The 24,456-nt window shown below is 32.0% G+C and overlaps 3 protein-coding genes across 3 annotated transcripts; 1 reads left to right on the plus strand and 2 right to left on the minus strand.

Moving 5' to 3' along the window:
* Window positions 1-2,114: 2,114 nt before the first annotated feature.
* Window positions 2,115-3,358, minus strand: LOC110996545 (60S ribosomal protein L39). The gene is made up of 3 exons (XM_022264279.2): window positions 3,244-3,358; window positions 3,048-3,151; window positions 2,115-2,206 (listed from the first exon to the last, which is right to left on the minus strand). Exons 1-3 carry the CDS (start codon window positions 3,244-3,246, stop codon window positions 2,158-2,160), a joined length of 156 nt encoding a protein of 51 aa, XP_022119971.1. The 5' UTR covers window positions 3,247-3,358; the 3' UTR covers window positions 2,115-2,157.
* A 207-nt stretch (window positions 3,359-3,565) lies between these two features.
* LOC110996559 (translation initiation factor IF-3, mitochondrial-like) lies at window positions 3,566-5,171 on the plus strand. The gene is made up of 3 exons (XM_022264297.2): window positions 3,566-3,897; window positions 4,169-4,397; window positions 4,801-5,171. The coding sequence occupies exons 1-3, from the start codon at window positions 3,647-3,649 to the stop codon at window positions 4,978-4,980; spliced, it is 660 nt and encodes a 219-aa protein (XP_022119989.2). The 5' UTR covers window positions 3,566-3,646; the 3' UTR covers window positions 4,981-5,171.
* Window positions 5,169-23,218, minus strand: LOC110996560 (insulin-related peptide 4). The gene is made up of 5 exons (XM_045633103.1): window positions 23,090-23,218; window positions 11,053-11,227; window positions 8,596-8,710; window positions 7,925-8,059; window positions 5,169-6,526 (listed from the first exon to the last, which is right to left on the minus strand). The coding sequence occupies exons 2-5, from the start codon at window positions 11,216-11,218 to the stop codon at window positions 6,487-6,489; spliced, it is 456 nt and encodes a 151-aa protein (XP_045489059.1). The 5' UTR covers window positions 11,219-11,227; window positions 23,090-23,218; the 3' UTR covers window positions 5,169-6,486.
* Window positions 23,219-24,456: the final 1,238 nt, after the last annotated feature.

The following is a 24,456-nucleotide window of genomic DNA, read 5'->3' on the forward strand; positions in this document are numbered from 1 at the left end:
TTATTAATCCTACTATTAACTGAGAAAATTTGTAGCGAGTGAAAAGTAATTACGTCAAAAATTGATAAAACGAGTTATCTATGCCAATAAAACTGTCTAACCGTGAATTTTGTAGGTTTCCAATTTACGAATAGTGAAAAATAAAAATATATATTCTTTTTTTTAAATAAATTTTTACTCTACTCCCCTGCCATCGTGTCTTCTGTCTTGTTTGCCGCCTTTATATATACCACTAGCTTACCTGGTAAACATCGTTTTGCCATGTACTTATATCATTTATGGTTATTGTGCCTCGCTCGACATAGATATGTATAGTGTGTCGCGGACTTTTTTGTAGATATTTATAAGATCTACAATTACTTACAACATTTTATGGTTCTATCTTTTAGTTTAGGCAGGGTACGCAAAATTTCTTGGTTGATTTTTTACACCGTGGATAATGTAGCTTTCGAATGCTGAAAGAATTTTTAAAATCGGTCCAGTAGTTTATGAGCCTATTCATTACAATCAAACAAACAAAGTTTTCCTCTTTATAATATTAGTGTAAATGATTTTTTCACAGAACCGTTCCAGGCACGATCTGTGCTTTATTAACATGTCCTGTAGGCCGTTACGGTCTACAGTCATCTGTATTTGTTGCTCCAGGTCGTGCCATATATTCTTTGGTCCTATTAGAAAATGTGAAAAAAACGTGTGGGTACTTAAGTTACTTACAATTTTTTTTATAAGATTATTTCTACTTGAAAAACACACTGACAATAGAAAAAACTAAAATGATGACTATAGTTAACTTCAGGAATCAAGGTATCGGTTTTTTGTAACGGTGTGCGCGGATATCGACAAACTTACTCTCGTCCTTTTTTCCAACGAACCAAAAGAAGTATAACTGCAATTACTTAATCACATTTACTAGTTTTTATTTATCAAAAAATTACATAGCTTGAAATTGATTAAAAACGTTTTCATCCATAAGTAGGCATTTAGGTAGACTAAAATCACTAAGTTTTCAAATTCAGCAGTTAGCCAAAACACCAAAAAGCAAAAATTTATAAAATCCCATGTCGTTTGTTCAATTTAGAAAAATATTTCCAAAGTGAGAAATAATCATATCTGTACTTTTTTAAAAACAAAAAATGGATTAAACTATTCATGGTGTTATATTTAAAATCTCGGTATGATAGTTCAGGACATCCAGAATATTTAAACATGTAAATCATAATTTTTAGAAATAATGAAATACAATACACTGAATTGTACAAACAGCAGTCAAATAGATGATAGTTATTTACTAATTTAGAATATTATTATATTGGTGACGAAGAGGCGAGTAAAAAATACCAAATGAAATCTTGATACAATGAAGACTTGATGGAAAAAAGACTTAAAAACCACAGGGCCAAAATACGATGCTTTTCAAAACTATTTTTGTAAATCTACCATTTAGTCCTTAATTACCGAACTCGTTATTTATCATGTTATGGCAATTTATATAATATTAGATGACCCGGCAAACGTTGTTTTGCCAAAAAATTAGTTTATAATTAACAAAAAAACATAAGGGATGATTGTAGAAGGGTGAAAATTTAGGGTTGCATGTATTTTTGTATGGTGTATCGTAAAATTTTGTCTAAAAATAAATAAAAAATTTAGGGGTGGACCACCCTTAACATTTAGGGGGATGAAAAATACATGTTGTTCGATTCTCAGACCTACCCAATACGCACACAAAATTTTATGTGAATCGGTCGAGACGTTTCGGAGAAGTTCGGTTACTAACCCCGTGCCACAAGAATTTTATATAAAAGATATCAAAACTTTAACCCTCATTATCTCGATACAGGTTTTTTGGACTTCGCGAAATAGTACTTTAAATCTGCTACTTTTTATCTTCTGAAGTAATTGCTTCATGCAAAACCAATTTTCATATTCTAAAATTTAAGTGAAACTATAATCAATCACCAATTACTTTTATGCAATGATAATCAGTAGTACTAATAGTAAATAATTAAATTTAAAAATAAAATAAATAGTAAAGTAATTTATTAAAATCCTTAATAATAGCATTTCTAATTTCTATTTGCCGATTATATTAGGGAGGAAGTAAAAATACTATATAGTTTATGCCAGTTTTATTATCTTAACAGCTATTGAGAAGGCTTACAGCTTCAACTTTGTCCTTCTCCAGTGACGCCTCTTAGCGTTGTACCTGTAAATATAAAATTTAGTTTTAGTATTTTATGCTCCTAAGCAAAGTAAATGGATCAATAATTGACACACATGAATCTTCAAATAATTCAAAAAAAATCAAATAATTGTTTCATGTTGATAGGCAGTGGATAATCAGGACTAGTAATTATCACACACAATGGTCTTAACTTTACAGGACTATAAAGAAGCATGTTTTAAATAATTAAATACTGTAGATATGTTTATGGCATCCCAAAAACGGTTAATTCTTTATATAAAATAAATATAAGTGGACATTAATGTCAATGTAATAACCTATTTAATTTTGCAGTAACAAAGATTATACATGGCATTTATGAAATTATAATATTAAGTGTATTAAACAAAATTTACTTGTCATCAAACAATTAGAAATACATTAAATAACGTGTTTGTTTTACACAGCTTTTTCTTAATAGAAATGAAAATTTTAATGAAGCATTCCTACTATTTGAATAAGAACAATGGATTTTATAACCCTAAAAAGTAATTATCAATCATTAATCTAATACTACTTTTTATCAATTAACTATGTCGAACAGATAAAATGGTATATAAACAGCTTAATCATACACAATTTATAAGTATAAAATAGAGCAAAATACGACAAAATAAAGACATTGAATATAAAAATCTGCCTTGACAGAGTATTTGATGAAGTCAATAAGTAAATACAAAATTGGACATCCCAGGTAGTTGCTTTCAATCGATAAGTTATTACTATTTGTTGTCGGTTGGCAAATAAAATTTGTAATAAAAGATAAATTACTTAAATCGTTTGAGATATAAATTAAATATAGAAGCATTTTGTTAGTACTCACCGAATGGTATTTCCTGTACGCATTCTTACCCATTGTGGAATGGGTCGATTTTGTTTTAGCTTTTTAGCGAGTTTTCGCTTAATAATAAATGTCTTGTGCGCCGACTGAAAAGTAGAAATAAGTTTATATATAGTTACAGTCTCAAAAACATAAACGATTACTTATATTAATTAAGATTAATATTTAATTCACCAACCATTTTGCCTTCTCGGCTGTCAAAACAAGAAGAACTAGCAGTGCCGAATGTTGATTAAAAATAAAATTTAATGTCAAAACCTCAGACGTCAAAATATTGTAGTCATGTTTTTGACCCTGTTTACTGTCACGTTTTGAAGTGAAATTAATACAACTTATTGTATTAATTGCTATTTTTAATAAATTAGATTATAGAGCATCTAATATTATATAATAATTCTGCAGCACGTTAAACCATATTATTGTACATATAATTAATTTGTTAACAATTAAATCTGAAGGTTGTAACGTCGATATAACGAAGTAACTGGTGTTGTAAATTGTCAGTTGTCAAGTAATTAATAAACTGTGTCTTGTTTTATAAATTTAATTTTACTGAATTGTAACTTTATAAAAATATCGAAATGATTTCTTTTTTAACGCTAACACGAATAACAAAGTTCCTTGATTGTCGACCGATCACTATGAAAATATCTGCTGCTGGTAAAGATATACCGAAGAAAAAGGTATTTGAGGCTAGAATTACTCTTATTGGAACTGATGATACAGTAAGCATAACCGACCTCAAAAGTGCTCAAAATATTTCTACTAGAAGAGAATTAAAACTAGTCAAAATTCAGGATGAAGATGCTAAAACACGCAGACCTGTGTATAAGTAAGACAATAAATTACTCAGTAAAATTGTGCAATTGAATGGAAAATATTCTTATTTTTATTCAGTGTTTCACATTGTCAGAGATTTATTAGGTGTTATGAAAGAAAATACAGCTTTGGTAAATTTGAAAATTAGAAATAAGTGTTAATTTGTAATGTTATTCTGCACATATATATTTATTTACCTTATGGCATATAGGTATAACAATAGTATAATTTACCTCAAGCTTAAAATAGAAAGTTAAAAAAACACAGTGTTCCTTTATTTTCAGATTGATGACAAATGCTGAGTATCATGAAGAGGAAATATCTAAAAGGAAACAGAAACAACAAGCCAAAGAGAATAATTTTATCAAAGGACATAAACTTTTAACACTCTCATCACGAATAGCAGAACATGACTTGATGACTAGAATTAAGAAAATTGGGAAATTACTAGAAAAACAATTTGAAGTCAGAGTTGTGATATCTGGAGAGGAAAGCGAAACAAACTCAAACTATGTAAGTATTATAAAAATTCAATATTAACAGTATTTCTTTGATCATTTTTTGTGTGACCATGTAGGTGATCTCTCTCAGACACTGGTTTTGCGTTTTTTAATCCTTTAATTAATACCTTTATATGGATCATACTCTAGTCAAGTTTTTAGGATTTTACTATTCTTAAGATAAGCTTCTTAAGATAATCTTCTTTTTTATAAAACAATCTATACCTTGTAAAAACAATTACTACCTTGGCATCGTGTTGAGAATCACAATTTCTGTCTTTTACAAGTGTTTGGACATGCTTTGAATGAAAGATATGGTATTTATTTGGTGTGAGAGCACCTAAAATCTTAGAATATCTAACCTCTTGATCAATTATATATAGTAAAATTGGGTAATCTTTTTAAATAACTTCCAGGACAAAATATACTCAACAATTGAAAGAAACCTTCAATCAAATGGTAATTTAGTTCAAAAGAGACAAAAAGGCAGTTCACTCAGGTTTCAAGTGCTACCTTTAAGAAAATCATCAAATCAGAAATCATCAGATAATGACTCCAGTTCTAATAAAAATGACAGTGATGGTACTGCCATATGACTAGGTGTGGTTATTGTTGGTATTTTACTAGCAAAATATTTAATTTTTTGTAAATATTATTTTAATAAACCCGAGGATACAGAAATTGAATTAAAGACATCTAGACAATCATATGATAGTGAAGAATTGATGTAAATATTGTAAGATTATTTATTTTATTAGGTTTAATTTAAATAAAATAAGCAAAACAATTTTTAAAATTTTATTTGATTTGAACTGGGAAGAAAAAAAATTTATTTAAAAACAGAATTTGTTTAATCAGTCACCTCAAATATACATATCATTTTACCCGGACATGCGTCGCAAACACAGAGACATGTTAATCTAAAAACATGATATTACTAAAAGTTCATAAGTTAATGAATTACTTTATCAATTGGATTATCACAGATGCTTAAGAGATCTTTGAATCTTATGTGGTAGGTGTTACATAGTTTTAGAGTTATTACAATGCATTTATGAATATTTACATTATTATTCTTATATTATGAGCGTGTGGCATGTTTTTATGTACGTAAATCGCCTATCTAATGAACATTTCAAAAGTACAATATAATCTATCTGATTTTACTGAACTAGACTAAACATAGTTGAGTTTGCCAGATTGAACAAAAATTAAATAAAAGTAATATTTTCTTTACTATTACTGTCGTTTATAGTGCCCAAATAGATGTATATCTACTGTCTATTTTTCCCCCACCTAAGATAGTGCTAGTTACTGTGCGAAATCTGAATGTAAGAACTGGATAATAGCCATATGGTATACCATATAACATCAAAACAGAGAGTTAGTCTAGTTCGCAGTTTACTATCAGGATTATCATAATTTGATTATCTTAAATTTTAGATTATTTAATACTTGAACACATTTCTAGGAAGGAACTTGTTTTCAAGCTACAATAACTTATAAATCCTAGATTTTTCTACGTACTACATGCACACGTTATTATCTAATAACCTAGTTTGCTGAAAGTTTCAGAGATAGACTTATTATGGCATTGATAATACAAGTATAGGCCCCAAGTCTGCTATTACAAAGATATTACATCATTTATTGTTATATGTATGGTGTAGTGGATGTTGACCACAAGAGGCAAAGAAGTGTCAAACCTCATTATCGATTATTTTTAAGGTGATTTTATTATGTGGTGAAAAAGTATCCTGAATGAGACCATAGATAGCAACGAAAATTACGTCATTACATGTAACGGATAAAAAAATTTAATTACGTAGAATGGAACAAAACAGTTTTTTCCCCTTGTTTAGGTATTGATGTAATCTTGATCCTAATTCATTGGCTACTTATTGTTGTATTTATCTACAATTTTCTAGCTAATTATACTGATCGGTCGTGTCTACCAGACTAGGGGCCGTAGTCATCAAAAAGTAACATTATTGTTCGAATCTTTTACGAATACACCGCAATATATGCATAGCGGTCTCTTTCTGCTGACGGTAAATCAGTGTTTAAAGTTCTTCCCCAGGTCAGTAGGGGCGAGACGGTGCCTACCACGGGGGCAGCGCGCGCGGCATTCCTTTCGAGTTTCTGAAATAAACAAACGATAACATATCAATGCTAAAAATGTTTGAATATAGAGTTCGTGAGGTCGAGGTAAAATTTATCAATGACCCGCCAAATGGATAACGAGTAAAAATAAACTTTTTGTGCCATGTCAACAATCCTAATGATAACATGAATTAAAATAATTGAAGCTGAACATTTCCTACATAAATAATGGTATATGATTTGTAATGAAAGCTTAATGACCTGCCGTTTTATATTTTTAAAGGAATTAATGGGTCCGTGCAACGAAGGACAAGAGTATTTCTTATTATTAGTGCGTGCCAAAAGCATTAACATTTTGACATTTCATGATTCAGGAATAAGTCGCCATGCGAATGTACTCTATATGCCTTGGTCTTTGCCAGTACAACGATATTTGAATATTAGAAGCCGTAATTTTTTTTTTGAATAAAATATCGCTGTTGCCCTTATGAACTTTGATAGCTCAGCCCGGGCTTTTTAGGCGAACGTAGCTCGCTTGAATGGGGGCGATTTAATCTGTTAAAAAGCTTAAGTAAAATAAAAAAACTGACAGATAAACTAAGGTATTCCACAGACCAGCCTAAGTTGATCATTGTGTTAAATGAGTTTGGAATTTAAGAGAATTATCGCACTTAGATTTCTGGACTATAGAATAAGTTCGCACTTTTATTTAATATTTTATCAAGACCAGAAATATGAATGCAGTTGGTTACATGAAACTGTTAGTTAACATACCCAAGCATTAGTAATGAGTGTTAGTAGCCGAATACTTGTTCTCTTTGGCTTACATTGTTTATTATGTCAAATGTCAGAAACCATTATGTAAGTTTTACCGCCTTATTCATAATTGTATGCCTCCAATTCACATTGACAACTTTCAATAGAATTATTTAAATATTTGGTGTTTTTAGTTTATGAATAAGACCGTAAAGTAAGATAATCTTTAAAACATAAAAATTTAATACGATATGCAACTGCAATCACTGATATGTAAGTAAGTGAACAACTGCCACACGGCCGCGGAGTCGCGAATTTCTTTACATATTTCAGTAAGTATTCTGAAAACTATCCACTATATTTCAAAACTCTTTAGTTGCATAGAGGCGAATCATTTGTTTCAATCAAATCGATCCACATACCGACTATGCGTGCCATACGCGTGTAATTCTAAATCACGTACATGAAAGTTACTTAACACAATACTATGCAGCTATTTAAAAGCCTTATATACTGTAATTTTTTGGCAAAAAATATAAACCTCTGTATATATCACTGTCAACAGTTTCTAAAGAGAACAAGTGTACGGCAAAGATGAGACACACCGTGTTACCCATGAGCAAGGAACGTCGTCGGCCCGCGCGTTTGCGCCGACACGAACAGCGCCCTCGCTTTGCGTACCCGCGACTGCGACCTCGTACCGAGCGCCGCTCTGATGACTCCTTCGCTACCACTGCTGCTGGCACGCCACTCGAAGCCTCCGCGGAGCGATCCTCGATCAAGTGCTCGTCTGTCAGCTCCAGTGGTGTCTCTAATCTATGGATATTAGGAATCAATTTAAATTATGAAATTTCTATTTTACTATGTTATATATAAATCATTCATTTATGATTACATGTACCGTGGATAGGGTGCGTTCAAGTATTTCGTAAAACGATACGGTAAGGGGAGGGAATTTAATTATGCGTTATTGTTAATATTATTTTTGACGTTAAACCTTTTAAATGGCAACTTTAGGTTTGATGAATCACTAGGTGGTTACTAAACGTTCTACTATTGGGTACAGAAAAACGTTACGGTGCGTTACATGGGGTGGGGGAGTCAAGAATCTCCAAAAATTGCGTAACTAAAATAATTACATTAAATTATAAACATATGTATTATATAATAGTGTAATAAATATTTGTACACAGAACGATAAAAGATTATTTATTACCCATCCTTTGAAGTAATTTTGTTTATCGGTTAAAAAATTATTATTTTGAATTAACGTTATGTTGTCCTAACGATTTGCATGCTTAATTCTATCCAGATTAGTTTTCTTAAAACAAAAAATTAATAGACAAACTTACTTTATTACGGAGCAGTATTGTAAAAGTTCAGTTGCCCGACAAGACGAGACACAACATCGATCCGCAATGCCCATTTGCCTTTTCCGTCTGACTGCGCCTGTAGGCTGTTCAATTACTGAAAATATTTTTTTTTATTAGGTAACGTCTGTTGGGTCTGGATTTAATTCTCGATTTTGACGTTTCTTCTCGGTACAACACGTTTTGAGCCTGTGGTAACATGACGCTTAAAAAGTGATATGTAAAACAATTATTTTATTATCCTATTCGTTGGCTTCGACTCAACGCCTCACCTAGTAAAGGAATACTTTGGAATGAGAAATTAATTATTATTTTATGGTCTTATTTGGGAGTATAACCTACTTAAAGGAAGTCAGTTTTTATATAAAAATCAGGGTACCTAATTTACTATATTATCCATAATAAAACAGTTTAAATTTCTGATTTAAATATTTTCTGAAGCATTATTGGACCTAATGACTTTCACACCAATTTAATCTCTGATATGTTTCAGATTTAAACCATCGCTTTTCCCACATGCCATAATAGGAATTCTTACTTTTCCCGCTCTAATAGCTATGGTCAATTTTGAATTTCGAATGGCCATTGTGTACGAATACAGTAAAAACAAGTGTTTTATATTGAATGGAAATTCCCACGATGTTGCGCTCCCAAGATGTCCTTGGTTTATATAACATAGCACGAAACTGTTTCGTGATTGATAATATTAATAGGGAGGCGTTAAGCTTGTTTTTCCTATATTAACTTGTAAACAATCAAGAGGTCGCGATTAAGAGATAAAAACTAATATAAATAATTACATAATTTTTATTATATATGTTGCCTTCATGTTAGTAATTAATTCTGGTTTACCAATACGGATCTAAATTTAAATATCCAGTCACAGTTCACAGATCAACCAACGGAACAAAAAGTTTCTAATAAAAAAAAAGAAGTTCGGTTGTCAATTTGTTACTTCAAATAAGTTGCCATGTTTCTTTTATTTCCTCAATCAAAAATAGTGTCAATAAACAAATGATAACAGTTATCAATGCTATTTATAACTGCAGTACAGACTATATATGAGATAGATTATTAGGTAATTAAAATACTTTATTGATATCGTTTATTTTTATACCAATCAGTCTCACGTCAAAGTCGCAGACAATGCAAAGTATTAATGTTTACATCTATTCTCATGTCTAGAAAGCCCTGCCCTTATTGAACTCATAACCTTATCTTTTGCGTAATGATATCAGATACTGTTACCAAGCGGATAAATGCCTCTTACTAAGACTCTCTTCGCAGTTTCGCTCTGTAATAAAAGTACGAGTTCTACCGAATAGGACGAATAAATGACTAAACCAAAAAGGGTGATTTTAGGATGACATTAAGAAACAAGACTTAGCGTGAACTATTGTTAAGACATCTTGTCTAAGCCCCCTGTATGTCAAAACTCGATACGTTTCTGACATATGTAAGTCACATTTCTAACCCCAACATTTTCTCTTGACTACTTACGGGGATTGTCTGATAGTCATTTATTGATGTAAAATTTGAGAAACAATAAAAAAAATAGAAATTCTAGAGCACTTCAATATTTTTCTAGATTTCGAATACCACCGATAAAAAAGTAAAAATGCCGTAATCATTTGTAGAAAAACATTGAAGTACTTGTTCATTTGAAATAATAGTGTTCTATTTGTTCTGCTAAATATGCCGTATTTTTTTAAGCGATTTGCAATAGTTCTCCCGACTACCGGTTTGCGGTTAGAACGAGGCACCCTCAGGGGCTTCGACCTCAATCACACGGCATAAGGCTTTGCTCGTGATGACTTTACTATACTGAATGTATGCGACTTAGACGGGAGCAGAGAAGTTTTAGTTCCCGTATACGTCTTTTGGAAGATCAGTCCTACACTACCAACAGCAGAGAACCATGGCGGAAATCTTATGGAAAAAGAAGATTCAGAGTCGTGACTCGCAAACTGCAATATTATAACTCCCGTATGACAAAATCTGATAGGTTTTGACATATTGAAGTCATACTTACATAAGTTTTGATTGTGAATATTATGCAAAGAGCCTGCTACGGGTTACATTTACGTAACCCTTAAATACAATTTTCTTTACAGTTTTTTTTGTTCTTTATTTTTAGATTAAGTTTTATAGTAATCCTAGACAAACCTTTTCTAAACTAAACTAAAAATTACTGTAATGTTTATTTAGGGAAAAAATCGGTAAATTAAATTTATTGTTAATCAAATTATGAACCAATATTAATAATTGTAGTTTATATATGTATAATTTTGTTGTAGTTTCGCCTGAATCAAATAAGAATTCATAAGATCACCGTATAACACAAGATATAACGTGTTTCTTATTACTATTTTTCTGTTACCTCTCGTTATAAGAATAATCACTTCCGCATACAGTATGAAAGAGATTATAATTTCTTACCTGTGGGTACGTCCCAAGGAGGGCTATTGTACTCTTTGCAGAGACCTTCCATGGTCTCCACAAGTTGTCTGCCGCACAATTTGAAAGCGGGTGGCGCTGAATAACCCGTATCCACCAGCAAGATTACTGTGATCACGGCAAAATGTACCGACTTTACCAAAGACATCTTGGATAACTGTAAAAAGAATAGATGTTGTGAAGTGGAAATTAATTAGCATTTTATATGGCTTCCTGTGAGCGAACGAGCAAGACAATGTTAGAACAAATTTGTTTAATCGAACCATATTAAATTTTATTCGTTTTAAATGTTTCCCGATTCTCTTAAACAGACGAAAACGCAATGTTTTTACAATTGTAATAGTTCTTTAGATGGTTTTTAATAATTATTTGTTGTTTAAATATTTTTACTTACAGTATTTTAAATAGGTCTTTTTTAATGTATTCAGTCTTCGTGACTGTAATCGGAGCTTACGAATGTTCATATAAGAAGTAGCAAACGCTTTTATACAAAGGGTAAGTGTAACATGACACCGGCGCCACCCAGTATTAAACAAGGGATGCTTTACGCATTTTTCATTTCCTTGATGCAATGCAATGACGAGTTGAAATTTTTACATTAAAACGAAACTTGACACCCACTTGACCACTTAAAGTAAGTATTGGCCATAAGTGTCTGAAACTAATAAAAATATTTGGTGCTTTTAGGTTTAGGCCTCAAATTTGTGGATCTGTTTCGTCATTATTTAATTTATCTAACAGGCAAGTTGTACAGTGATTAGCCTTCCAAACCACGTTCGTTTTTGGGGCAAAGAAATGCTAGTTTCCGTCAGGGTTTGAACCCACGACCTCACATTACAGAGGTCGTGGGTTTCATGCTATGTTTTCAATAAATTAAATTTTTCAAAGATGAAGATGAAGAGAGAGATAAATGATGAACAAATCAATATCTATCTATATTAACTTTTCATTGAACTCGTGTCCATCTCTAACCTGGTTTTCAATACAAAAGTATTTTTATTGTAATTTGCATAATATACAACCACCAAATTATGAATGTTATTTAATATAAATGTAACACTTAATGACCTTACAAAATTTGTCATAATAACTAATTATATTAAATTATTATTTGATTCGGGAGTACTCTTCCTAAACACGCGCGTATTGAAATACGGGTAAGATATCGTTTCTGATGTTAATCTACAACAATACTTCAGAGCGATCGATGATCGAATTACGTTTGGTCTGGTCATCTGACCTTAATTTGACTTTGTGAACAAACATTAATACTAATGATAATATACTATAGTGTATCATTTGTGTTATAATAATAATTAATATTATATTAAAATATATTTCACGTAAAATTTGCCAAGTGGCCGAATCTTAGAGAAATAAAATTTTACATAATATATTTCTTTCTGTTTAAAGTAAGATGTAGATAAATAAATGCTTATTATTATTATTATTATATTATACGTAAACTTTATCGTTTGTTAAGCATAAATAAATCATCGTTTTATAAATTTGACAATTATTTAAGTAATCCTTGAGATTGATTTGCTCCAGTTCAAACAGACTAACAAACGAACCGTATGACTCAAAACTAAGCGATTGAAAAGATTGGCGGAGAGTTTCTTGCCAGTTCTTTACGGAACTTGCGAACTGATTTTAAATTAAGAATCATTTTAACATATTTTCTGTTGGCGTTCATAAGTGTACTTGGTTATATGAATAAAGTATTTTTGAGTTGAGTCATTGCTTTCTATTAAATTATTTACAATAACGCGTGGCGCTAAAACTCTTGGGGTTTGTCTCAGATTTATGTATCTGTTTGGTAATACATTTTTCTAATAAGCAGGTAAGTGATTCTGTGCCTAACATACGTTGTCGGCTTTTTGAGTCTAAAGCATGACGAGTGTAACGGTGACAATTTTATTTTATTCCGTTATTTAAATTTGATAGTTGTGTGGTCGCATAGTTATCTAATGTATCTTGTCATACAATCTGATTCTTTTCTAATATTTAAACACAATAATATATACACTATAATATATATTATTGTAAGAAATATCAACTAAGTAGGCGGTTTAATTTCAATAATTTTAAGGTAAAATCTGAAGCTGCGTCAGAAATCGCAACCAAAGTTCAAAAAGACGCTCGTCCCAAGTTTGGACACAATTGAATTAACAAAGTGATTAGACCCACGTTTAGTTTTATGATACAATGACCACACATACTGCACCCACCCACTGCACCCTATTCTTAGAATGGCACTTATGGAAAGGAAGACGCTGATTTGCATTTTTATGAATGACGAAGCCTTGTTTTATAATTCACTTAAACTAAAATGGCCTTATGTATTAAGAGGACCGCCGTTTCGATGCGTGAATTGGGTTTATAAGGTGAAAAATGTTGATATTTTTTTAATAATAGCCTCATGCCTATTTAAACTTGTCATATGTATTTTTTCTCTAGAAAATTCCATAATTCAATTGACAAATGACTCGTCCGCCATTATTTATAATGATGTTCCAATTTTGAATTTTACAAAACGTTCCGTTTCTCGCCACAGATTAGCGAGACAGATTTTACTGTGCCGTCCGCCATTTCGTTTCACATATGCATAATCAAGTATGATTGTTATGGCACGCTTTATAGTTGTGGTTGTACTACGTGGCTCGTGGCTTATAGAGAGCGATACTATTTCATATTACAGTAATTATTGAACATGTCGTTGCAATAACATAAAAACTACTTTTCATATTATATTTGTTTTATTTTTTGAGAATGTTTCTTATTTGACATATCTTCGAATATACATATTATATCGACGCTATTTAGATCTTACCAACCTCCACGTCTTAGTGGTTAACAAAAATAACGTGTGCTTTGGATTCAATTCCTAGCCAAACAGTTGTTTTACAAACCCAACTTTTTTTTAATATTAATGTTTTTGAAATACGCATGAGTAATTAAACCGATTCCGATTTTTCAATAATTGACTAGAGATATACTTCATAGTTATTCCTCTAACCTACCCGAATTCGGTACAGTTCTTTGAGCATTACATGGTTCCAAAAATACAGCAAGAGTAAGAATTGGTACACAGGCAAAGTGACCATTTATTCTCTGACCCAAAACGGGACATTAGTTTAATTTAGGTCAAATAATAAGTAGTCAATGAAAAAAAAACACTTATCTAAAGTTATTTGACTTAGAAGTTAGGTACCCAAAATGATAAGTTATATTAATATTTATCAGAAGAACAAATAAACTGGTGACGATTTCAAATAAGAATGAAAGTTTTGGCACGTTTTTTTTAATATTCTGCTGCTCAAACTTTCAAGCGGTTTTTGAAAACGGGACAATTTTGCGTCCCACAGTTCATTTCGGGGACACCGGGACTCGTAATTGGAAAACGGGACAGTCCCGTTCAGTACGGGTCTGGTCACCTTTAGGTCGTAGTCCTTCCTATTTACGAGAACTTTTCCTGTCGTTTCAATCAGCAAGCAGTCATAACAAACCGAGCTTCCAACATTCATTAGACAATAAAGTTGTTTATTAATAACTTTATAACCCCATAAAGTTAGCTAAGGCTGAGCCATAAAGTCTATGTATAAATAAATAAATCGCAAAATTTGTTGCTAAGCGGAAAAAGCAGGGTTTCAGGTTTTCATTATTTACTTATAATGTAAATTATATAAAACAAAAAACAATTATACTAAAGATATAGCTAAAGATGGAACACATAGTATACTAGCAGACCCGACCAAGCGTTGCTGCGGCTAAGGTTTATAGTAAACTATTCAAGGGAAAAGGTAGGAGAACTTATGTAAAACGTTGGTACTTTTAACACAGCGCCATCTGTTAGGTAATAAATAAATATTTGCAATAAAATAATATTGCGGGTATATGTATTTCTCGAGTGTTACATTAGTGTTAGTATGGTGCCTTTAACTGGATGCGGTGAATAATAACAATTAATTTTGTTGTATATTTAAGTTTTTGGAACATTTATTTTTTCCTAAATTGTCAGATATTTTAGATAACCGAGCTTGTAACATATGCCGCAGAAATTGTATTAAAGTATTATTATTAATTTTCAATAAATCAAGTCGTGAGGAAACCGACATCTCTTAGACCCAAAAAGTCCACGACGTGTGTCAGGCACAGGAGGCTGATCACCTACTTACCTATTAGATTTAAAAAATGATCATGAAACAGATTCAAAAATCTGAGGCCAAGACCTGAAGCGGCTGTAGCGCCACTGATTTATTTTATTTATTTATTTTCACTATATTAATCAGTCACGAATAATAAATGATATAGTAATTAAAATGCTGAAGAGGCTGCCTGCCTGCATCTCAAGTCGTAACTCCAACGATTTAGATAAATGCCTCGCTTAAAACTAAAAAAACAAATTCTATACAAATAAAGTAAATCAATTGGATGATTTACATACATATTTACTCAGTTATATTATAGGCACAGTTGTAAATACAACCGATCATGTTAAAATTGAATAGTAAGAACGTTCCGGACAATTGCTTACATGTGAATTGCAAGACGCATGCGCATACAATCGGCGATTATCTTGAATATAGGGCTATCATTATTTTTTAGTTTGTTCGCCCTTGTATCGTTTTAAGACAATATTTTGTATGGTTATTACAAACCTTAAGGTTTGTATGTAAATGTATTCTTATCATTCCGTTATTGTAATTAATACCAGCTAAGCCAGTATCGCTAAGTAATGTTCAAGATTGACGTACGTTAAACCATAACACATTTTGGTAATATTCAAATATTACCTTGATAAAAATAATTATAATTGATGACAGAAAACTCTCTGATTGTTCAATGTAAGAGACAGCGATTCATTGAATTTAAAGCTTTAATAAAACACGTATAAACATAGTGATTTATACAGCATAACAAATAAAACAGAGTTAGGTGTCTTTGCAAGTTAAAACCAAAACCAACTTTAATATATCTTAATCACGTGAGCCAATGTGACCCGTCCAATTATGTACGGATTACTCATAGTACTTATGCCAAAGGGTATTCAGAGACGAGATTTACGATAAAGCATGACCCGTGCGTCATGTAAACATTTTTAACATAACAGTCTGGATTTTGAAATGCCCAATAAATATAGCGCAATTCGTTGCGAACCCTAGGATATATAACACCTATCACATCATTGCTCCGTGCCTCAGTGCGACTGTACTTGATTAGATAATAACATGAATCGCGGCTTATTTCGTAGACTAGACGCGCGTTGTAATTCAAATACATGTTGAAACATTGTTTTTATACAAAGCAGGTTTTATATCGAAGTGATTTTGATGCATTTACATTTCTTATTGCACTATTTTTAACTTCTAAGCGAGAGCTAATCGTTCTTGTTAATCGAGGTGTCAAATAGATTTGTAGCAGATACGCACAGAAATTGGAATCCGGCTTTTTTAATTATAAACTACCACTGATATTATATACTTGGTAGCATCATATTTCCCCTTTGTAATATTATTGTATTAATTTATATTACAGTACACCTCATCATATTATTATATAATCTACAGTATTACAATCTATTATAAATACATGACAATTACAGTTTACATAAAGTACAATAGTAACACATCCTACGAATCTTAGTTTTTACTAGTTACTTTTAATTTGATTATAAATGAGGATTAGGTAGGCACTTAACAACTTAGTTTTTTAATTCAACACCCTGCTAACGAATATAACCTCACACAAGTATTTAACTGAAAAGTTTATTAGAAAATTAATGAATTAAATGAATACTTACACATGTAATTTAATTATAATTTAGTAATTCTATACGGGTCATAGTAATAGTGATGTTCTCTACCCTAACCAGGGGTCATAGGATATTAAGTCAAAGTAAAATAGCGTAGAATCGCTTGCAAATAATATGCGGCATGATGTAGGATTATTCTTATACGTTACTTATATTAGATTATTATAATCTTTCTTACATTATTGATATGTATGGTTAAAGTGATTTTATATGTATATTTTTTTCTTTAAAAATAATGATTAAGTAATAAAATAAATTATCTAAAATGTATTAAAAAATGTGTGAACCACTTATCATTTGGAAGAAACGACCTCACATACCTACCGGATATACACAAAAACATTAAAATCGTTGAAGCGAAGCGATTAGCTGACTATATTTGCGTATGTATGCATATCTTCTCATATATAATCTAACGCAAAAAATGAAATGATTATCTACATTAAATACAACCATTCAATGTCGTTAAAATGCCATTAAACCGTTTAAGTATTTATGCCCAAAAAGAGCTGTCATTACCCACACAATTTAGCAGGTGCGTTGCCGGCCTTTGACTGAAGGGTATACTCTATCTTTAAATAATTATCGAGTAAGTAATAAAAGTCGTTTTTCCAGGTAAGACTCCCACCGGGAATCGATCCCACGGTACACACACAAAGCGTCTTAAATATGTATATTTTTTTACATGAATAAAGAGATGGATCATATAAAACTTTTATCTTAAATCCCGGTTATAAGCCAATGAGTTTGAAGAAACGCATGCTTTGGGTGGTCTGTTACAGTTGTAGGTCATTGGAGTCGGTAAATAGCAATCAACGGGGTTTATGCCTGACTGTTTAAATGATTATCTCCGTTAGCCTGAGACATTTAAAGACGTTCACTATAATATCTTTGATGAAAGAATGCTTTGGAGTTTTATAAGACCAAAATGATTTAAAGATGAACAAAACGGACGGGAAATTCATCTGATACTAAGTGATATCGCACTTTTTGATCTTTCATGAAACAATGCTTTGGAGTTTTATAAGACCAAAATGATTTAAAGATGAACAAAACGGACGGGAAATTCATCTGATACTAAGTGATATCGCACTTTTTGATCTTTCATGAAACAATGCTTTGGAGTTTTATAAGACCAAAATGATTTAAAGATTAGAAAAACGGACGGGAAATTCATCTGATACTAAGGGATATCGCACTTTATTGATCTTTTATGAAACAATGCTTTGGAGTTTTATGAAAATAAACTGTGATCTTGTTTCATATACTGGGGGCTAACGGGGAGGAGGCTAAAATTTTAAAAGATCAAATTACGGATTAGATCCGGATCTTTGAATAGATGTTAACTACATACATTAAATTCACATGATTTTTGTTTCTTCTCTTGCTATATTTAGTGTATTGCTTTTTAACATACAATAACCATAATTACATATAGTAATAACGATCCTTCCGTAACAAAGTGTGTTATAATAGGAAAGATTGTATCCAACAAAACAAAGATATTATTTTTAATTTGCACACTGAAACCACTAGGCCAACACTGGTTCTGAAGGAAGGAGTAGGTTATAGTTATTACATTTATTAACTGCTTTAACATGAGATGAGCAGCATCTGCAACATGAGATAGTTGCAGGTGCTCACACACCCTGGTGATTTAAAACAGTAATAATTAATTGCCAGTTCTTCTCGTCCGTTCTACGCCCTTTGAGTTTTGACAATTGACAGCAATTTTTTGAATGATTTTCATAATTGTACATTATACCTACATGAATATATGTTTTGATTGTTTCATATTATCAATTATTATCACAACAGTAAGTTAAAGAAATCGCGTTTATATATGAAGTTTGCGTTGGTGGTTTCTGAATGGCCATCAAAGTATGGCTAATTTAATTTTGGGTTTCTGAACTTCGATCATACCATTGCCTAGGATTAGTCAGCCAAGGTGTGAGTCTGCGGCCAGATCTCTATCACTTTGCCTTGAATGATTACTTGAAAAAGCTCGTAGTTTCGGTAAAATTTTACACATTGTTAGCTATACTTTTAAAATTACATGAATGTTGTGTGAACCAAATACAATATTGTCTTATTATTATTATTAGTTTAAATGAATTTTATTTCCATAGCAACCGGTGGCAAATCGTAACGACAAGGATCATTTGTGAGGGTCAAGTATATCGTCGGCTATCCCAATTGGCGTTCGGCGGTCACTGGCTTATGTCAGGTACAGTCTATGACCGTAAACAAGGATAAAGTATTTACCTTTAAGAGATTTATAGACTATAAATACTTGGGATTTCGTTACGACGTAACTGTCTGTCTCGGCCACAGATTACTGTATCTGTATCTTGATCATTTGTTTTTTTACATGGTCAGCTGTATTTGTGCACATGCCGTGATTTTTTAGTAGTATCCCGGTATCCTCTCGATGTTTTCTGACCGTAAGACCAAGTATTAGATGCAAACATACAGTTTATTGCATAGGAATCGCACCAACGCACTAATGGATAGTCGCACGATGAAGCCAGCAATCATCCATAGAAATTATGCTGATTGTTCAGTGTATTCGAACGTGAGAATAACTTATTGAAATCCAAACCCAAATAAATAACAAAGAAAAAAGGAAAGAACAGTGATTTTGAATATTAAATTAAAACTTTAACGGAAACAATTTTTACTGGATTGAAACTATGTATTGTTATAAACATTAAATTAAAATTTTTTTCGACGTTTCGCGTGCTTTACATGTGCTTTTTGCGAGGTCACCGTACCACAAAATTATGTTAAATAAGTTTATAATAATACATAGTATCAATCAGGTGAAAAGTGTTTACTTTAAATGTGTAAAAGCTATGTTAAAAGACAAAATTAAAAGTTGTTTGGATATTTTTAATTCGTTGTCTTGACGTAATTTGTATTGATGCATTTTGTATGATTGGATAATCAGTTCCGTATTCTCTGATTAACAGAGCATGAGTTGCAATATGAGCAAGGTCGTGTCAGCTGTCATGTCAAGTAGATTTTTTGTGAAAGTGCAATAAATGTAATAAGATTCGATATAAGAACGTATGATGTTTGTCCCATATTGTTTTTTTAAGACTTTTGTGTCTGACTCATTTTACTGTCTAGAACAAGGTGGTTTCCTTAGCAAGCAAAAGTTTATTCATTCATCATCATTGTATTAAGCCAATACGAAAATGTCGCGAAACAATTAAAATACTATTCTTATTTTTTTTATAGAACAGAGGGCAAACGGGCAGGAGGCTCACCTGATGTTAAGTGATACCATGGTCACTCTAAATGCCAGAGGGCTCCCGAGTGCGTTGCCGGCTTTTAAAATTATATTAAATACATTAGATGTCACTATTGTGGACTCACTCTTGGAACATATATAGTCTTAGTTACATCTGTGCAACAGACTCGTTGAAAGAAAGAAATCTCCATTAGTATAGCTAGAGTTTGAGTGCTCGTCCTCATATATGAATTACACGCTTAACCACTGGCACAGTTGTAGACGAATTTGACGTCACGTGACATTCATACATAGAAAATAGGACCGCCGCATTTATAGGTACAAACGTTGTGACCCCAATTTAAAAGTTGACCTCGCAAAGTTCAAATATTTTTTGCTCTCGCAGATTACTTGTTTACTTATATTTGCATTATCATTAATTATTTTTTTATGAGACTGTTTATATTTAATTATAACTTTTTTGCGGTTCACTCGAACTGTAAAACAAACGATACGATTCCTTTTGTATTTGTGTAGTCGGTAAATTTCGGTAGTCCATTCCAAAATGTTTTGATATTTAATAAAAACTAGATGAACATGCAACCATCTAACGTAGAATTCCCCATTTTCTTATACGAGACTGCACGAGAATTTTATATGGCAGGAATTTAGTCTCGACCTGTGATGGACAAACTTCGGCCCGCGAATGTGTTAAATCCGGCCCGCCGAGGGTCCATCGACATAGATGAAGAACGATGGATAAAAGGTAAATTCTACTTGTAATGTTTCCATTAAAAGCTCTAACACACACTGCATTTTATTTTATAATTCTGGCTCTAGAATTTCTTTAACTATGTGGCCCGAAAAAAACCTTCCACTGGTCTAGACACTAGCGTTCCCCATTTTCTTTTCACTTCACTTGTTTGTCGAGCATGCCATTTCTAATAACAGTATTTAACTAAATACATATGTTTTTGGGAACTTAGAGAGTTCACCGTTCACCAACTAGATTAGATAGGATTGGTTTAAAAGACTCATTGTCCTCAAAGCTGTGCACTAGAAGAAGAGAAGAAAGAGAAGACTTAGAAGAGAGGCCTTGGACAGAGAATTTCTACTTCAGATGTTTCCTTGCTAACCACGCACATGAGCTACCGACTGATGAGAGAAATTGTTCGTATATGAATATGCTTCCCCTTCCATATGTTTACTATGAAAAAACGAAGCTACTTTTCTATTACGATAACTATTCGATATTACGAATCGTTTGTATTTTAAAACCTCTGCTATGTTGCTGTATTTGTGAAGAGAGTTTCTGAGAATGTTTTATGTGAGTATTCCAGCATGTCGTTCTCATTGCTACCTTTTATGATGGACTTGAATGGGCAATAAAGACGTGTGCGTTCCATTGGAATACGACTTTCAATTTACTCTACTATACTATTGTAATACTGTATTTTCCATGTTGTTTTTGTATATGCAAGGTCTGGGAATAGGTTGTCATGTAAAAAAGCGGTCGACTTCAAGATTTTTTTTTAATTTTTGTATGATCCTCTGATTGTATATCAAAATTATGTTTGTGGGTGGCTCCTTAGTTCTAGTGTAATTTAATGTTATAGTGTTCCATTTGAATTGTAAAAACATTATTTTAATTTATTGATTTTTATAAAGACCTCGTTTCTTTACTTTACGTCTGCTGGGTCGAATGTTTTGTATTACATAAAATATACCTAATAAGTAACCTTAAAATTTAATAATTAAAAAATATTATTAAAAGGAGTCCCTTAAGGCAAGTTTCCGAAGATACTGTTAGCGTTCATCCTTTGAATAGCTAAATTTGTTTTGTATTTATACTTTATTAACATTGAAATCATTTGATTTTAATCTAGAGATAAATATAGATGATTGAGTAACAAAATAATTATCCATGTTTGTGTGCTGTAACCGCATATGAGAGCTGTGTATATAAACGAAATACGATTATTTTTTAATGGCTTTAATTTGTGCCAACTGGGCACAAGGTAATTCGCCAGTGTCGTGTAGATTGAGAAGGCACGAAGGAGATTGAACGAGTTAACATTATTTTATAGATGTTTTGTTTGTGATTTATGACGTTAAGACAGAACGCAGGTGAATTGGACTACTTAGGATACGTTAAACGTTGTTTAATATTTTTTAATTTGCTGAACGCGAAAATATTATATTATAATATTATATTACAAAGTTTTGAAGTCCTTATCAGAAATATTCTTAATGTAAACAGTTTCATGCTAATGATGTATTGATTAATTTAATTGGAGTTTTCTCTAGAAAAGCGGTTCTAGAAAATATGTGAAAATCGTTTGAAGCCAATCAAATAATTAACCTAGATCGTGTAATTACAGGAAGCGGCCTTTTACCTGAATGTTTATTTTTAACTCGTTTTTATAAAATTATAATTATTCTTATTCTTCTTATTGTGAATAAGTCTAAAAAATTAAATGCACTGAATCGCAGTTTTATCATTTGAATTTCAAAAATTAACACAAAAGTTATTTTGCAGTATTTTTAGAATTAATTTTCCCGGCATTAAAAAAACCAACTCTTGCTCATCAAAAACGTCTCGAAATAAAAAAAATGTGAGCCGTCACAGGACGCCTGGCAGATGTGAAACATCGACATTATTTTGTAAAAGTAATATTTTGCAGAAAAGAACAGATTGTGATTGGAACTAAATAATGTCATAATAATAAAATAAAATATTACGATTTTATTCCAGCTTACGATGTCTATTTGTTGAATAAACATTATTTTCATTAAATATTTTTAATGTGAAATACTACTGCATTTAGACTGTATATCATATAGCGTGGCGACTGGCGACGCGTCGCCACGCCAGAAATCAGTTTTACGTGCGGCTATAGATGTTTCACATAAAGAAAACAATTGACAAAAGAACTCGCTTTTGTCATACAAAAGAACCGGGAACTTACCTGGTATTTTTTCCCGTCTCCGTGCTGGTGATCGCACTGTTGTGTTCGCAGTCGTGTCGCACCGTACGCGCTCGTGTTTCTGCGCCGGTCAGTGGCCACGCTGTAACCGGCGCACGCGTCGCACTCGCTTTTAAAAGACGATGGGCGGCCCGCCACGCCCCGCGCTCCGCCTGCCTTTACTAAACTTCTTACTACACTGATAACTTTTTTTCACTACAGTGTTTACACTTGCAAACAAGGCATTAACACCACTGATAAGATCTCGATTAGCATGTATGGTGATATGACAGTAAAGAATTACAACTTTAGATGTGGATATATTTTAAAAGCCCTATTCTAGGTTTACATTGACTCTTTTAAATTCGAAACTTAAAAAAGTTTCAAAACTTTTTCTATCTCTATATACGGGCATCCCAAGAATTTAGCACATTAAAATGAAGTACTGTAAATATCGTAGATAGGACATGCTGAATGAAAACTTTATTAAAATATCTTTCAGGACGGAAGTGAAATGAAGCGCCGTTTAGTGAAAACGCCAGGTTGTTAATTGAACGGCTAATTAAGCCGGTTGGATTCGATACAGTCACGACAGTCAATTTTGATTTCCACAGATATTTATCGAAAAAAGTTATATTGCTAATCATAATTTTACTCAGAAAAATAATTACTGTGTATGCACAGGGTGTCATGAGGCTACCAGTTTTAAAGCGGGTCTTATTCCTTAAAGTATGATCATATATATACGCAATACATTATACGGAAAAATAGCCTGGTTTAGAGATGTAAGCGTACAAAGGCGCTAGCAACTTAATTATATACTATGCGATCACATGAAGTTTATGAAGTTATACTTTTTTTGGCGCGGAAATTGATGAGAGTAAATTTTTACTATGTTGCGCACACCGTCACAGAAAACCAACACCTTGAAGTTCGCTATAGTCATTTAAGTTTTTTTGTTTGTATCGTTTTGCTACAAACGTAGAATAAGGCAAAAAATAAAATTAAAAAAAATATTTTTTGTTTTGTTACGTCACAGAAGTATAACGTGTTTTTTTTCTTTTAAACAGACTTATTTACTCGTCCTTATACACGAACAGACGTAGGCAAGTAAAATAAACAAGTCGTAAGCTCTTATGAAATATACGACTAGTATAAACAACCCAGACAATAACCACTCAATTAAAACTTATCATGATTGTATATCGCTTACACAGTTATTTCGTTTAGCAAAAAGTTCACTAGCCAGACTCATGTCAGTGACTCTATACATACCATATTCTTTGCAATCATTTGAGAAGCTTGTAATATTGTTCTATTTGCAATTATGACACTTTATTGACAGATCCTTAGCATAATAATTAATTGTG

The sequence above is a fragment of the Pieris rapae genome, chromosome 22 (genome assembly GCF_905147795.1).
Source record: "Pieris rapae chromosome 22, ilPieRapa1.1, whole genome shotgun sequence".
Taxonomy (NCBI): Eukaryota; Metazoa; Arthropoda; class Insecta; order Lepidoptera; family Pieridae; genus Pieris; species Pieris rapae.